Source organism: Bidens hawaiensis, unplaced genomic scaffold (assembly GCF_021521415.1).
Source record: "Bidens hawaiensis isolate Kalapana, Puna unplaced genomic scaffold, B.hawaiensis_p1.1 tig00008077_1, whole genome shotgun sequence".
Lineage (NCBI taxonomy): Eukaryota > Viridiplantae > Streptophyta > Magnoliopsida > Asterales > Asteraceae > Bidens > Bidens hawaiensis.
The window spans coordinates 89,332-106,670 of NW_027491570.1; the positions used below are offsets into that span (position 1 = coordinate 89,332).

Genomic DNA, 17,339 nt, shown 5'->3' on the forward strand with positions numbered 1-17,339 from the left:
TGAAGCATGTGGATGGAGAATCCTTATATCTATACCTAGCTGTTTAAGGAAATGCCGTAAGTGTGTCCTTGTAAAGGATCATGAAGGTGAAAAACATCCCGTTTATTATGTAAGTAAAAGTCTTCTAGATGCAGAAGCCAGGTATTCTCATTTAGAAAAGTTAATTCTTGCACTTATTATGGCTTTTATTAAATTGAGACATTATTTTGAAACACATACTATTATTTTGAGAACTAACTATCCTGTTAAGAATGTGCTTAGAAAACAAGAAATGTCAGGTAAGATGGCCAAGTGGGCTGTGAAGCTGAGTGCATATGATATTCAGTATGAGCCTAGAACAACCATTAAATCACAAGCGCATTCAGACTTTGTGGCTGATTTCAGTAGAGACATGCAGAAAGAAGCTGACTTGGAAGTTCAACAACTAGAAGAAACCAAGGATCCTTGGATCCTCTTTACAGATGGAGCTTCTAATGTAAGAGGAACAGGATTGGGTGTCATACTAAAATCGCCACAGGGGACATAATACCCCAGTCCATTGCATGTGCATTCCAAGCCACCAACAATGAGGCAGAATATGAAGCACTTATCGCAGGTTTACTTTTAGCAAAACAGATGAGGATCAGGTATCTTCAAGTTTATATAGACTCTTTACTTATAACTAAGCACTTTAACGGTTGTTATACTATAAAAGGTGAGAATATGGTCAAATATTTAGAAATTGTGAAGGAATTAGCGAAATCCTTCGAGTTGTTTAGTATCATGCAGGTACCAAGAGAAGAAAATGCCAGGGCAGATGCCTTAGCAAACTTATCATCATCATTAAAAATCCTGGATGATGTAAAGATACCTATCATTCATATATTGTCTCCGACAATTGGAGAGCAGAAAGCTATTGAGGTAACAGTGGATTGCACATGAGAACATATGGATCCTCCATCCTCTTCAAAAGTAGGATCTTGGATCCTTCCAATCAAAAAATTCCTACAAGATGGAGAGATCCCTACAGGGGAAAATCCTAAAGCTTTCAGATTAAAGGTATCACAATCCATTATTTTACAAGATATTGTGTATAGAAAATTTCTTGCAGGTCCCTATCTGAGATGCATTGAGGATCCTGAAATACAAGAGGTACTTCAAGACTTACACGAAGGCGATTGCGGCAACCACACAGGGGGGAAGAGCATTATTCTCCAGGATACATAGGACTGGATACTTCTGGCCAACAATGAAGAAGGATGCTATGGAATAATCAAAGAAGTGTGATGCCTGCCAAAGGCATGGAAACATTCTTCACTAGCCAGCAAAACCTATGTATCCTATATCCTCTTCATGGCCTTTCATGAAATGGGGAATGGAGATTGTAGGCAAGCTACCAAAGGCACCAGGCGGAAAGGTCTTTATACTTGCTATGACAGACTACTTCTCTAAATGGATTGAAGCAGAAGCATTCGTGCAAGTCCGAGAAAGGGAAGTTATATCCTTTATTAAAAGAAATATTATAACTAGATTTGGTATCCCTTCTGAAATTGTTTGTGACAATGGTTCCCAGTTTGTCGGGAAAAGAACCACTAACTTTTGTGACAGTTGGGGCATCAAGATGATCACTTCTACACCAGTTCATCCTCAAGCCAATGGTCAAGCAGAGTCAAGCAACAAGATTATCATCAACAAATTGAAGAAGAAGCTAAGATCCAAGAAAGGCAAGTGGGCTGAGGAACTTCCTTATGTTCTTTGGGCTGATAGAACAACACCTAAGAATGCAACAGGTCAAACACCCTTCTCATTGGTGTTTGGATCAGAAGCTGTAATCCCTACAGAAATGGTGGTTCCTACTGCTAGAACAGGCATCCGTGATCCTGAGGCCAATAATGAAATCCTTCTCCAAGATCTAGATACTGTTGATGAGCTCAGAGACCTAGCTAAGATCAAAATGGCAACATATCAACAAAGGGTAGCTGGGGCATTAAACAAAAATATAAGGATCAGAAGATTTCAAGAAGGAGATTTGGTATTGAGAAAATCCTTCCAAATACAACCAACCCGGCAGATGGAAAGCTAGCACCCAAGTGGGAAGGTCCTTATCTTATCGAATCGGAGGCAGGAAATGGGGCATATCATTTGCTCACAATGGAAGGCAACAGGTTACCAAGAGCATGGAATGCTATCCATCTCAAGAAGTACTTTTTCTGATCAGGATCAAGTATCCTAAGAGGATCGAGTTTCCTTAAATGATCTAGGATCCTAAAATCGGTAACATCTATCTGATCACTTACCCTTTTTAGATTCTTATTAATCTAAGGATAATATATTTTTAACGTTTGTCTTTTCCAAGTTTTTAAGTAACAATGCAGGTTTCAATAAGAGGTTCAATGTCTAAGAGGTTGGCCACTTCTCCCTCACGCTTAAGGTACATCGCTATTTTCCTTGGCCTAGCCCACGATTGGATATGACCCCCGATGGTCATATCCTCCAAGGTTTAAAGTTTTTCACCTTTCTTATAAATTAGAGTTTCTACACTCTCGCCTGGAGCGCACGCTATCCAACGTATAGTCCGGGGCAGCAGGACCAGTACACGCTTAGTGGCTGACAATTTCGTTGTCTTCGGCTATATGGAGGATCCTACGTTTTATGGTAGACGTACCATACCACCGGTTTATAAAGTTTTCACGTTATCTCAAGACAAAGGTTTCTAACATTTTCATGTTAGCTAAGGTTTTGGCATTTTCACGTCACTCACGTTTGGGCTAAATCCCGGTTTGGGCGAGTCCCCAGTTAACATCCGTATCCTTGGGCCAGTCCACAGTTTGGGCTTGTCCCCAGTTTAACACTAGTTCACGGGCTTGTCCCCAGATTACACGGGCTTATCCCCAGTTGCACGTGCTTGTCCCCAGCTTATTTTATGGGCTTGTCCCCAGTTTGTTGGGTTTAATCCTAGTTAACATCATAAGTTATTTGCATCAGGTATCCTAAGTTAAATTACAAGGATCATGGAAGGATCAATACTTATGGTAACTTAGGTGTATTTAGATCTTATGGTATGATTTCTACTTATCAATTTACTTTTACTTGGCTAAAATCTTTATAAACTCTTTTATGTAAGGATTCAGGATCCTTAAATTGTTTTTACAAGGATACTCTATCCTTAAAGCTTTTTCTCAAAGAATATTTCTTAAAACTATTTATAGATTTAAACCATAACAAACATGCTTTTATAATATATAAACAATCAGGCAATAGTTAAAAGATACTATTTATTAAACTTACTTGCAATTACCAAAAATCTTAACCCGGATTTCACCATTCAAAAAATGGACCATCCACCCGGGTTAAACAAATGTTACTAACTGTTCATGATTTGCAGGGAGAATAAGAGGTGTTGGATATACGACCAGAAGGGAAGTTCCCAAGGAAATTCTATATGACAATTATATCCAACTTGTCAAATCTCATATGTTTTTGCAGGAAGTTTGAATTCAAAGTCAAAATGACAGCTGTGATCTTATCACAACTGCCATTTTGGAAGCAATTGTTAGTGCATAGAAATTTGACACTGTGGATACGTTATCCTGGCATAAGTTCTTGGATCAGTGATCCTTAGTCGGATCCCGTCAGGATCAAGGATCCTCAGTACTTATTATTTACTAGCGATTGTTTCATGTGTATAACAATATATTTGACAGATGTAACGGCTAAGAGACCTGTTCTACCCCCTATTTTGCAGTAAAAGTGATGGAGCACGTGGTCAAAGTGGTTGTTACGTTTACATTCAAGATAAAGACGGATTTTTAGGATAAATAGTTAATTGTATTTATTATTAATAACTCCATTGAGTTATGATCAGTTAAGGCACACTACCTATATATAGTACACGTTCATAATCATCCAAAGGACAAGCTAGGCCAGCAACACACACACACACACATTTAGAAAATATTGTATCACTGATCATAAACTCCACAACACTTGTAACCACCTTTTACCATTAATAAACTTGACGGTGATAGTTTTCACCGTCCGGGGGTTTTTTGTGCCGGAAATTATTATAATCACGTACCATCCGACCAAAGATTACCTTGTTAATCCTTGACCAAAGCAATTCGACCAAACATTACCTTGCTAGTTTTTGACCGAAGTAAGATTATCATAATCAAGGGTTTTTTTCCCTCGTGATCAAATCATCGTGTTCATCAAGATTTTGATTATACATTCATTATTATCGTGTTAGCACTATACCTCACTTGACATATTTGGATACATTATCCTTAGCTGATTTTTATCCAAAACAGTAGATACTATTGGTCGGTCTCCGTTATCCAACTTGATATGTATGGCGAGCCTTTTTGCTGCTGAGAAGGAAGTTCCACTTATGTCTGATCCTCCGGAGATGAAATTGACCATTTGCATATCCAGTTCATCCTGGCGAGGATCCTGGATACTCGAATTGAAGAAGATTCTCTCATCAGTTATTCGAGTAGTGGGGATGAGTGGTCTTCTTTCGTCGTCCAACTTGAACTCTTCTGTAGAACAAGAAGTTTGAAATATGTCGTAGTCTCTGGAGACGAAGTTGATCACGTAAGCATCTGGTGGTGGTGGTGTTTCTCTTTGAGGAAGATCTTTAAGATCCTGGATTTTGGATTTCTTCCTTCCCAAGAGCTCTTTAAAGTGGCCCTTGCTTAGGAGGTATCCAATTTCCCTCCTTAAGCAAATGAACTCGTCTGTCATGTGACCAAAATCTTCGTGGAAGGCACACCACTTAGACTTATCTTTGAAGGTAGTCAGCTTTTCGTTCTTTCGGGGCCATCTTGCTTTCTCCCCTAGATCCTTCATAGCACATATTAAGCCATGGGTATCTACGGAAAAGCAATATTCTGAGATGCAAGGATAGTCTTCATCATCATCCCCTTCTTCAACAGCTCGAACATTTTGATTGTTAAACTTGGTGTAGGGCTTCGAGTTGTTGTTCTTGTAGGAGAATCCTTGTTTCATGTCGGGAGATTCTTGCTTTGTTTGACTCCCCAGACAATCCTGGATCCTCTTGTCATCTTCCAACCGAATGAATCTAAGCGCCCTGTTCCTGACTTCATCTAAGGTCCTGCATGGAGTCATCACAAGATCATCATAAAAGGGGGAGCCCTTGCGAAGTCCCATCTTGAATGCCTCAACAACGGTAGCCATGTCAAGATTTGGGATTTCTAGAGCTTCCCTACCAAACTTAGTAACGAAATCCCTAAGGGATTCATCACTAGGTTGGATAACTCGGTATAAGTCACTAGTTAACTTCTCAAATTTCCTACTACAGGAAAACTGATTGTTGAACAAGTTAACTAAATGAGAAAATGAAGTAACAGAAAAGGGAGGAAGACTTAGCAACCATTTTAATGTCGATCCTGTCAGTGTGGATCCGAAACCTTTGCATAAACAGGCTTCCTTAAGCCTTTCAAGGATAGGATTGATCTCCATCCCCTCCCTGTATTATGCAACGTGCTCTTCTGGATCTGTGGTTCCATCATAGATCTTCATGTTGGGGGTCTGGAATCGCTTAGGGATTTCAGCATCACAGATCAGAGGAGCAAATCTGGATAACTTGTGGCTTCCCTCGGGTATCTTGGGAATAGGGCGTATCACCCTGGGAACACTGGATATCATATCCTTGAGCTTTTGTAGTTCCTTGGTCATAGCTTGGTTGATACATGCATCCTGAATGGAACCACGGTTAGCATCTAGGGGTATACGATCATACAAGTTACCTTTTTGCTGGGTTAAGGTCGGCATCCCGGATGAGTAGCTGGGATAAGAAGAGTCTGCTACAGGAGTTGGACCACCCGACGTGATAGTTTGCATGGGAATGAAATCTCCTTCATGGACTTCGGAGGATCGTTGATGTTGGATTCCTGAGGATCCTTGATTCTGGAAGAAGGATCCTTGAGGTTGGGAATTATAGGATCCTTGGTGATTTAATCCAGAGGATCCTGGTTGAAGGATGGATGATCCTTGTTGGAAGTATAGGGATCCTTGAGTTTGCTAACCTAGGGACCCTTGTTGAAGGATAGATAATCCTGACTGAACCAACGAGAATCCTTGAGTCTGTTGACCCATGGACCCCTGTTGAAGGATAAATGATCATGGCTGAAACAACGAGGATCCTTGAGCCTATTGACCCATGGACCCCTGTTGAAGGATAGATGATCCTTGTGTGAACTGAGCCATGGATCCTGGACTGGTGAAATCCGGCATCCAGGGCATCAGGGGAGTGTGATCCTCCACTGGCCTCTTAGTCTTCTTGAGATCTTCTATCACACGAAGGATCCTCTAGTTGGTCTTGTTCTGCTGCTCCATGTATGCTTTTACCTGCGAAAACATAGATGAAACATCACTGTTAGTATTGACCACCGGTGCTTTCGAGCTCTGGAAGACTGGTAGTTGCATCTTGCTTCCAGCAGCAGCAGTCCGTGGTGCTCCCGTGATTGGCGGAGGAATCGGTGGCAAAGTCCTTGATGAGAGAGGAGCCGAAGACGGCATGGTTGAAGAAGTAGAGGTTGATTGAGAGGCCATTGATAGTGATATGGGTATGAAAAAATCGGAAATTGATGGAAATAATATGGATTATAGCACTAATTGCCCCACAGTGGGCGCCAAATTGTTTTGGATAAAAACCTGCTAAGGATAATGTATCCAAATCGGTAAAAGTGAGGTCTAGTGCTAAAATGGTAACAACGAATATATGAATGAAATGGAGTGAACACCGAGATTTGTTGCGAGGAAAAACCCTTTGATCTTGTTCAGATCAAAAGAAAAAACCCCCGGGTGATGACAACTCGTCGATCACCAATTTATTAATATCAAAAAAGGGTTACAATGGTTGTGGAGATCGTGATCGATGTTAAAAAGTAAGCTAGTGTGTAGAGAGAGTTATTGATTCTGCTCTAGTGTGTGTGAGAGTACAAGTGATATCTAATCGATCATATCTCGATGTTTATAAAGAAAATAAATACAACAATAAGTCCTATCTATCCGCCACTATCCCGCTAATCTTCCAACGTTCATTGACCACGTGCAGGTAGCTTCCAGTAGCGAAATTCAAGGTGGACCAAGCCACATAGTCGTTACTTCTGTTGAACAATAACCTACATATATGAAACAGTTGTTAATTATATTAACCTCTGAGGATCCTTGATCTTCGACATGGTTCTGGAGATCTTCGGAAGGATAACTGATCCAGACATATCTTCAAGGATAACATATCCTCATCAGAGAAAATATCAGGCCTAACAAGGAGGATTCGGAGTTTGGGAGAAAAAGAAAATAAGGAAATGTGTCAAGGAGGAGAAAGGTGACGAAGAAGAAGTTTTTCAGGTGAGAAGATACAAATTTAAAACATATGTTATATGTAGAATAAAAAGTATGTTAATTTGTATTCTATTATCCTTGTAACAAAGGCTAAGTTGAATGAAGCAGAGGAATATCTTGAAAAGTTTGAGAGTGCAAAGAAACAAATGGATAAAGTGTTAAGAAAGCTAGAAAAAAAGAACATAGAGTCTGAGGAATTTGAAAAACTACGCAGTCGTTACAGAAGTGCGTTAACATTAAAGGTAGTGCATGGAACAAATGGTGACGAAGATGATACTGGTAAGTTAATTAATAATGTTTTGGATGACCTAAATTGTGAAGGTAAGATATAACAAAATTAATTTATTCGGTTACAAAATCAATATTAATATTGTTTTTTAAAACATTTGAATTAAAAAAGAGTATTATGAGGAGGAATCAGATGTCCAAGAAGAGGGAAATCCAGGAGATGCAACAGAAGTAAGCTTAGACAACGACTAAGAAGAAGATAATGTCAGCGGTGGAGGTTTGTGAAAACAAAAAAAAACACATTGAAAAAAAAGGTTAACATATAACATAAGTGATCTGATATATATAGTCTTTGTCAAATCAATTTATTGTCGAAGAAAAAAAGGGAGAGGATAAGGAAAGCGAGCAGGATGAGATGGGAGAGGATGAGATAGGAGGGAAGATTGACGATGTGGTAGAATTGGAAGACACAAATACCAAATATGATGTAGAGGTTGATGAAAAAGACAAAGAAATTGGTTTGAGTGAAGATGAAAACAGAGACGACATGAATATATTTGAGAAATCGGAAGATGAAAGTAAGTTGTCATTTGTGTTAAAGCAAAAAAAATGTAACTTCACAATACATAAATGTAGGAGTAATTGACGTTGTGTACTTTTGAAAAAATTGTGACAGGTGGAAAAAATGATGTGGACAATGTGGAAGTCGAAGATTTGGAAGCCAATCAGGATGGAAAAACAAGATATGAGAGTACTAGGGATGATGATGTTAGGTCGCCGGAAGTTGAAACCGAAGAACGACAACGGGCTAACGAAGGAAGAACAAAATGGGAAGCCGCTCGTAAACCAAAGACATTAGGTAAGCCCAAAAAATACATAGCCGTTGATTACATTTACAGTTTCAAGTTTTCAAGTTTTTTTATGTTTTTAAATGTTGCAGAAAATGAAGATTTTGGAGCCGATGCACCTTCTTTCAGTCTAGGGGTTTCACAAATTGGTAATAAATTATAATTATTTGGTAGTTAGTGATTTTGTAAAAAGTGTAAATTAAAACGATATTACAAACATATTTGACGTCTTCGTTATGTCTTGCAGCAACATCAAAAAAGAGTGACAAAACTGATTATCCGGAAAATTATTCGGCTCAAAGAGAATAGGAGGATGACAAGACAGGTATTGAAAAATATATTGTAGTAATGAATAATTGTAAACTGTGATAGTAACTATTTGTTTCAAATGTCGTAGACACACAAAAAAACAAAGAAAATTGTGGATGTCCAAACACCGTCGCCGAATAAAGTATCACAGGAAGAAACAAAAGGTATTAAAGACAAATTCCATATGTTTCAAATTTCGTTTTACTATCAACTGGGAAATGAAAAAGTATTAAACAACCTAATTTTGGTGTTGTATATGATGTGTGTGGTATCCACAACAACAAAGACAAATGTTGACATAGGAAGCTCATCGCATCAACCGGTGAAAGATGAACAAAGGAGAGGTATTAAAAAAGCAGTTATAAAAAAAACGTTACAAAAGTTATTTTCATATGTTATTTTTTTAGGAAAATATACGTTATATATTGTTGACAGAGTGTGTTATATACAATGAAAAGGGGAATAGATCCAAGGGGAGTTGTTTCTGAAATCGAGAAAAAGAAGACGAAATTGAACGCAGGTGTAGTTGGAGGGAAAGCTGAAAAAATGACAACAATGAGTGGGCCGTTGGATATTGAAAGAAAGACAACGAATTTGGAAAATAGAATATGGGAGTACGTGATGGTTGAAGACAGAAACAGTGAATAAACAAATAGGTAAGTTACTACAAAATAATGATTGAGTTATTGTGGTGTCAGTTTTAATAACTCCAATGTTAATGAATTATAGAAAATGGGTTTTTTAATTATGTTCTTTATATAACTTGTAAAAACATAAGTACTGAAAAAAATTATTAACATGTAGGAAAATAATATTCTCAACGACTCAAGGACTGAAAGCGGATGTGGAGGTGATTAGGAGTTTGAACTACGAGGAAAGGATTGACAAGAATGTGGTGAACTTGTGGTCGGCTGTATTGAATGAGAACATAACTTGGGAAACACAAAAAACACCGAGAAGATACTTCCTAAACACAGAGGTGATGGTAAGTGCATAATTGTTTAAAGGTATTTATTACATGTTGGTTAATAAATTATAGGGAAATCTAAACAATACATAATGATATGAAAACAGAGGGAGGGTTTGATAGGGGCAGAAAAATGGGACAAGATTGTGAGAGACGCGAAATTTGCCCAGAATGTGTACATTTCAATGAGGTCAGACCTGAGTATATGTAGTTTCAAAGACATAGACTTGGTCTTTTTCCCAGTAATGGAAAACGACGAGTATTTTGTGGTGGTGTTTAATCTTAAGAAGCCGTCAATTTTCACAATTGACTATTTCCCTAATATGTTTCTGTTGGCAACAATACGGGACAATGACGAGTTCGAATTAAAAGACACCGCGTAAAAACTGGTAAGAATCTGCTTAATTAGAAAGTAAATATGATAATTAATTTAGTAAAATGAAACAAAAAATGGCAAATATGTTTATTAGTTTGTTAACTGATTTACAGAAGGACATGTTTGTGAGATATTTGGAGTCATGGAATCATCCAAAGAGTCAGCAGATAAAGGAGAGTAAGGTTGAAAGAATTCAGGTGAAGTGGGCAATCACAAACCACACGACAGAAGGTGGAGTGGTGTTGATGAGGCATATGGAGACTTTCATGGGGGAGGGAGAAAACTTAGAAGCCGGGTTTGCTAGGCAAGGCATGAAGAAAAAAAGTCAGCTTAAAAGTTTAAAGAAAAAAATATTATCAAAAATTTTTTTGTCTGACTTAAACACTCTAAAGAAAGAAGTTCTAATGGAGGTAGGAGGTAAGTGAAAAGATCCCACGAATTCAGTATGCTTTTGATTAAACTTGTAGTTTTTGTTTTGTAAAACTTTAATTTAGTATGGAGTAGGGTACTGTGATGTCTGAACATGATTTAAGTGGGGGGTAGTGGTTGGGGCAAAGAAGTTATGAATGTGACTTCTATTTTGTGGTATGGACAAAAAGTATGTTGTGGGCCCTTATACTTTTGTTTTAGAATATGACGGTGGCAGGTAGTAATTATGGGACCTTAAATTATTATGTTAGTTTGTGGACAAAAAGTGTTTTTCGAAATAGAGATTAGGTGGCTCCCTGTAGGGAATTCCAAGGAAGATAATATTTAAAAGTATCCTACAGTACAAAAGTATAAAGGTACAAAAGATAATATCTTAAGTAGCCAACTGTAGTGGTTTTAACACGTGGAAAATGAAATAAAACCAGTCAAACATGGGGGAAAAGACTTGCGTTAGTTGAACACGTGAGGATTAGCCAAAAGGTATGGTAGGTTGACTAAACGATTTAGGTTACACAAAAAATGTTGTTGAAATTCTAGTATGTTTATTTATCAAGAAGAAATGGGCTCGTAGGTTACGCCAAAAAGAGATGTGAAAAGCCTTTATTTGATTGTGAAAAAAGAATTAAAATATTTATAACCTAGTTGTTGTTAAAATTCTAGTATGTTGTTAAAATATTTGTAACCTAGTTGTTGTCATCATTACCGAAAGCCTTTATTTGATTGTGAAAAAAGCATTAAAATATGTTAAGCCTTTTCAAATAATATATGGGTAAGGCAGCTCCAAAGGTATAAGTCGGGGGGACCATTTATTGTTTACGTGGAATAGTATAAAAGTACTAGATGTGACACTTGCGTAGTTGTATTGTAGTTTATTGTACACGTGGAATAGTAAACAAACAGTTAAAAAGGTATAAGTCGGGGGACCATTTATAAAATCAATAAATGGTAGGGGGGAAGTACACTTAATTTCTTGAGCACGTGACTATTTGGAGAACATTCGAAAAAAAATAAAAAATGTTAGTTTGACCAACATGTAGGCTAGTTTGACAATACGATTTCGGGACAATGACCATACGATTTGTTATATACAATATGTGAAGCATGTTTACATAACATATGGTAACCAATTGGATTGTGTGATATCAATGTTAACATATGTTTTAAGATACCATAAAACATATGTTACCAAATTAACATATGTTTTCATTTACAACCTAACATATGTTATCCATGTTACCGAAATTGAACTATTGTTACAAAACATATGTTAACACTTTCTCCTAACATGGCATGGTCGAGTGGTGAATGGAAAAATATAATCTAAAAAGCATATAGCTTACATTTCGAAAACATAGTTAAAAGCATATAGTTAGAAGAAAGTTGTAGACTTAAAGGTCATTTTATGTGAGATCCGTTTTTATGCTAAGTGAAATTAAAGATTAATTTATTGTAACAACTACTAACAGCCCATTAGTAAAAAATCATATAGCTTGCATTTCGAAAACATAGTTAAAAAAATATAAACCCAAAATAACGAACAAAAAAAAGGAAAACACGCTTTATAAATGTTGCTACATGTCTTCGTCTTCGTATATAAATGCTACAAAAAGTACACCTGATGTTAAAATAGAAAATATGTTTTTTTAAAGCATATTGTACTATGTTGTACTTTTATAAGTTAGATCATATTATTTTCAAGCTGGTACTCTTGGTAGGGTCACATTTACCTCATAATATATACGAATGTACTATGCAAGAGGTCTGCTATGTAGGATAAGACATATCAACGAAAGATAAAGCTAGTTAAGTAGGATAAGACAACTAGGAATGACAACTAAAAGCATGTACGATACACGTTCCACCAGAAAATTTACCTTTTTGATAAAGTAAGCTGTCTAAGTAACCAAACCAAACTAGGGTCCCAACCAAACTAAAACTAAATAAAAAATAAGAGAACCAAAACCAACCAAAAAAAAAGTTAACACGACAATAAGAATGTCCCTACCGCGTATTTGACGTCGCAAAACTTTAACATCATCTTCAAGCTTGATTTTTGATTTCAACAACCCAGGAATGATTTGCTTAGAATGGTCACACATAGGCTGATCTAGTCAAACAAAATAACCACACTTGTTCTCCTGCATTTTAAAAAAACAAAAAAGGAAAATGAAAATTACAAAAATATAGTATATTTAACAGAATTGTATACCATATGAGGACATGAATAAAAACAGCGTCCAGGATTCAAATCGGTCCAAGACGTACGTAAGGTGGCAACCTTATGGCAGTAGCAGACATACATACTGATGAGACTGATTTTATGAATGTGGTTTTTCAAGGCAGCCGTATGAAATGACTTTGTGAGTGTTGGATGGGTATTTAACAACAACTCAGTGGGTGGAGATAAAAAATGTTAAAGTAATAAAAGAAAATAAATGCAAGAGAATATGGTAGGAGGGTAAAGTTATAGGACAATTAACTGATTTGCATTATGGGTCCTTGACACAAATCCCAATATAGTAAAAATAAGTAGCAACCAAACACAAAGTCAACAACATTATGGGTCCTTCACAGCTGTCACGTGAACTAGTACATTTAAAAAAAGAAAATAAAATCTAACCAAATCTAACCATAGTACACATACGTTGGGAAAACACTTAAAAACCACCTAATACATTTAAGGGTAGTAGATAAATGGGATCCCGTTCCCAGATACATTTAACATAAATAAAACTAAAACATCCCTTAAACAACATAACATAGAGTACATAATTTTAGAAAGTGACCATCTAAACTAAGGGGGTCACAAAACTAACGAACAAAGTATAAACGTTTGCAACAGTGACAGAAGTCAAAAGACGGAGTTGGGTATGGAAAAAAGAGTAGTGATACTAGGGAGGGGATTGTCAAAATTATAGTAAAACATCCATTCGTCATCATGATGTTGACCGCATGGACTTGAATTTCTTATGCAACTTTGCTCAACTTTAGGCCTCTCAACCTTCGGGGTTTTGTACTTAAAATCTTCAACTTTAGGTTCAACGAAATTTGGGTGAATTTTGTAGGAAGGTAGGTTCTCTCTTTTGACCACAGGTTTATAGTGCATTCTGGAAGATGACTCTATTTTAATCTTAGAAAGAGGAACTAATCTACGTCGAGGTGCAGACATGATAAAAATTGGAAAAAGGGATGTAGAAAACAATAGTTCAACTATCTCCTTATCCTTTATATAATGAAAAAAGGTGAGGGAGGTTAGATGAAGATTTGATGTGTTAATAAATATGGTGGTAAATGTAAGTCCAAAGGTCAAATGGTTGTTAAGTCCCAAACGTTGGTTATGTCCTTCCTTTTTTAATAAATTTTATTAAAAAAGAAAAAGTAACAAAAAAGGAAGTTGCAAAAAACAAAAAAAAAACAAAACGGGATAACCATTAAACAAACTTGCAAATGTCATACATGATCCTTAGGTAGTAATTAGGAAAGAGCATGCTAAAAGATTATAACAAAATAAGAATCAAAAACTAACATGCCTTCCTATGAAATTTATTTATTAACCCCACCATGACTCACCCATCACTCGACGAACCTTGCCACATCCTTTTGTGCGAACAACATCCGGATTCTCAATAAAATCATCACATTCGTTGACATTCCCAATAATTTCTTCAAAAACAGATTCGTTGTCATCTACGGCATCCGAATTTCTGAAACTTTTTTCTAAGAACAAAGACTTTCTTTTATCTTCATAACAAAAGAGTTTAGACCTTCAGAGTCAACCCTCAACATGTCAACACACTGACTTACCATCTCCAAAACCTCAAAATGTATAACACTTTAAGGATTGGAATCCACACTAAAACGATTTGAAATTGAGAAAACACTTTTAGGTAGAACATCCAGTTTCCACCTATCACTTACATACTTCAAGGGGATCTTGTCAACTTTTTAATTCTATAAACACAAAACACATGGCTCCATAAAAAACCAATACGAGTGAATCCCATACAAGAACAAGAGGCCGAGTTGTCAGCAGGATCAAAGTTAACCTGTAGGATAAAAATAAAATGTATGATTATAACATATGTTAACGTATTCACTTATAACATATGTTTTTAGGTAAACGTATAACATATGTTAAAAAAAATTATGTTAAAGTGACCAAACTTGATCCTTAACGTACCAGAAAAACGTTGGTTATGTCCTTCCTTTTGTCCAAGTGAGTCACGGAATATAAAACATGAGCATCAACGGATTCAGTATGTGTAACATAACAACAATACTCCCTTTTCATTATCTCCTTTCTAACGTCATTAAAGATGGTTTTACAACTCAAATGCATGTCTCTCTATTTCTTCACCAGTAGTACTTTTAAATGAAACAGATGAAGTCTTGTACTCACAACTTCTTTGAGAGTAACGTTGACTGTCTAGTCTAGACTCCATACATAGCATTGGACAAGAGTGTTAGCGCTAGTTGAGTTGACTTTAAATGTTGCATTAGAGCTTTCACAACGAGATGTAGTCTTCATCAAACAACAAAAAGGGATCTCCCGAAAATAAGCAGGAACTCAACGATCACGGATCTCAAACATATCATTCAGCCACTCGTTGTCTTGTAAACCAAACTTCTGAATAAGATAGTGCCATCTGGACTCAAATGTATCAGGGGTGATAAACATATTCCAAACCAAACGATGTATTCTAGAACTAACATTAGTATTCTCAATAACATCACCAGATACCTAATGTAAAAAGAAACAAAAACATATCAAAAAAACAAAACACAGGTATCAACAAAAAAAGTCAACAGTCAAATTTAAAAGATAATAACCTTGGCCGGAAATTTCTTCATTATGTGCCACATGCAAAGCCTATGACGTGACTCAGAAAATACCTGGACTAGTGCTTGCCGCATAGAAGGATCCTGATCACTTAAAACTAGCTTGGGTTGTTGGCCATGACAATTAAGAAATGACTGAATCAACCATTTGTAAGAGTCGATAGTCTCACTACTGATCAAGGCAGCTCCAAAAGTAACACATTTTTTATGGTGATCTACGCCAGTAAAAGGAACAAATATCATTTTGTACCTGGAAAAGTAAAGTGAAAAAACACTTAAAACATATGTTTTAAAGATAAAGGTACATAAGATAAGTGAAAAAAAAACGTGAAATCAAATGACTAACCTGTTAGTCTGATAGGTGGCATCAAAAGCCAAAATGTGACCAAAAGCTTTATAATTCAATTTGGATATCTCATCAGCCCAAAAGATAGATCTTAACTTGCCATTTCCAACTGTAAAATCAAAAAAGAATTCGGGGCAACACTCATAACAATCTTTCAACCAGTCAATAACTAACTGTGAATCCCTATCACCTATGAAAATCCTCATTCCATTATAAAAGTTCTTGAAATCAATAGGTGTACCTCTAACGTTATGATGACCACCCTTTATTGAGACAAGTAAACGATGAGCAACAGTAGGACCAACTCTATTTAAGCTCATCTGGTGGATAAATTTTTTGGTTGAGAATGAAAGCTTTCTAGATATCTTAGTCAAGTCACGGTTAAAAGTGTCAACAAGACAATGATTGTGATCTTCTACAAACTTAGACAAAATAAAGTTACATGTTTCACGACAAAATGAAACACCTACGTGAGCCTTGCAATCAGTTACGGTAAATGTCTTCTGCCTGACATACATTGACGGTCCAGACAAGGAATCAAAGGAACGTTTGCTTTGGGGGGTACCGTACTTATTACACCTCAAATACTTGTGTGTAACGACCCCTTTCCATTTCTTAGTCTGGCCTTTGCGTACCGAAAAACCAGATTCTTCAGCGTACTTATAATACATAGTAACAACATCTTCCCATGATTTAAAAATAGTGCGTTCAACAGGTTTTAAATTGTTATCAATCTTTGTATGCCAAAACTTCGAACCATTAGGAGAATAATAAACATAATAGGCATCCTCTTCTTAAAGAATTGTTGGTTCTATGTAAACATGAGATACCACATCAGTTTGGCCTAAGGATGTTTGGTTGCTAAAGACATTATCTAAAAAAAATAAAAAAATCATTTAAATATAGTAGACATATGAAAAAATAATGCTTCAAAAAATAAAGGATTTTAAGTTATAAAAGCATGGGAATAAAAGCATTAAAACAAATGGAACCGTTAAAAAAACATTTATAAAACAAATGGATTAGAGGTCCCTGGATTAGCGTACTACAAACTAGACTTAAAACATTAATATGACTTAATGAAATACTACCTTGACTGGTGGGACTAACTAAGTGGTTCAGGAAAGTATTTGAAGTAGACTGATCAAAAGGTATGCTAAAAACTTGACTTATTGGAGTAGTTAATATGATATCATCATTGTAGCCGGCTGGAACATCCATCACAATAAAGGAAGAGTGGGTGAAGGAAGGTGGATAACATTAAAGGTGAGTCTTAAAATTGTGTTTATAGAAGAAAAAGTAAACATAATATAGGGGGAAGTATGAAAAGACAAGAAAATACAAGAAAAAATAAAAAAGATCTTCTAACTACAATAAAATAAATTAAAATAAATGGGGTGGGGCACAAAGGCGGACTTCAATCAAAGTGTTTGTAGAAATAAATAATATGTGTCATCAACCAAACTCACACCATCATCCCATTCAGATTTCAAGTAATACCTATTACTCTACCACAACACAAAAACATATACAAAAAATGTATCCCGCCCCAAGTACACCTCTAGAGGATGTTATTGAAAACAAAAGGTTTTTTGCACTAAACTCTACTAACAATGTGGTTGACTCGGCTAACCAGCAAGTAGAAAC

At 36.4% G+C, this 17,339-nt stretch overlaps 1 protein-coding gene across 1 annotated transcript; it reads right to left on the reverse strand.

Moving 5' to 3' along the window:
- Window positions 1-15,074: 15,074 nt before the first annotated feature.
- Window positions 15,075-16,210, reverse strand: LOC143636858 (protein FAR1-RELATED SEQUENCE 5-like). Its single transcript, XM_077104342.1, has 3 exons — window positions 15,693-16,210; window positions 15,401-15,596; window positions 15,075-15,248 (listed from the first exon to the last, which is right to left on the reverse strand). The coding sequence occupies exons 1-3, from the start codon at window positions 16,208-16,210 to the stop codon at window positions 15,075-15,077; spliced, it is 888 nt and encodes a 295-aa protein (XP_076960457.1).
- Window positions 16,211-17,339: the final 1,129 nt, after the last annotated feature.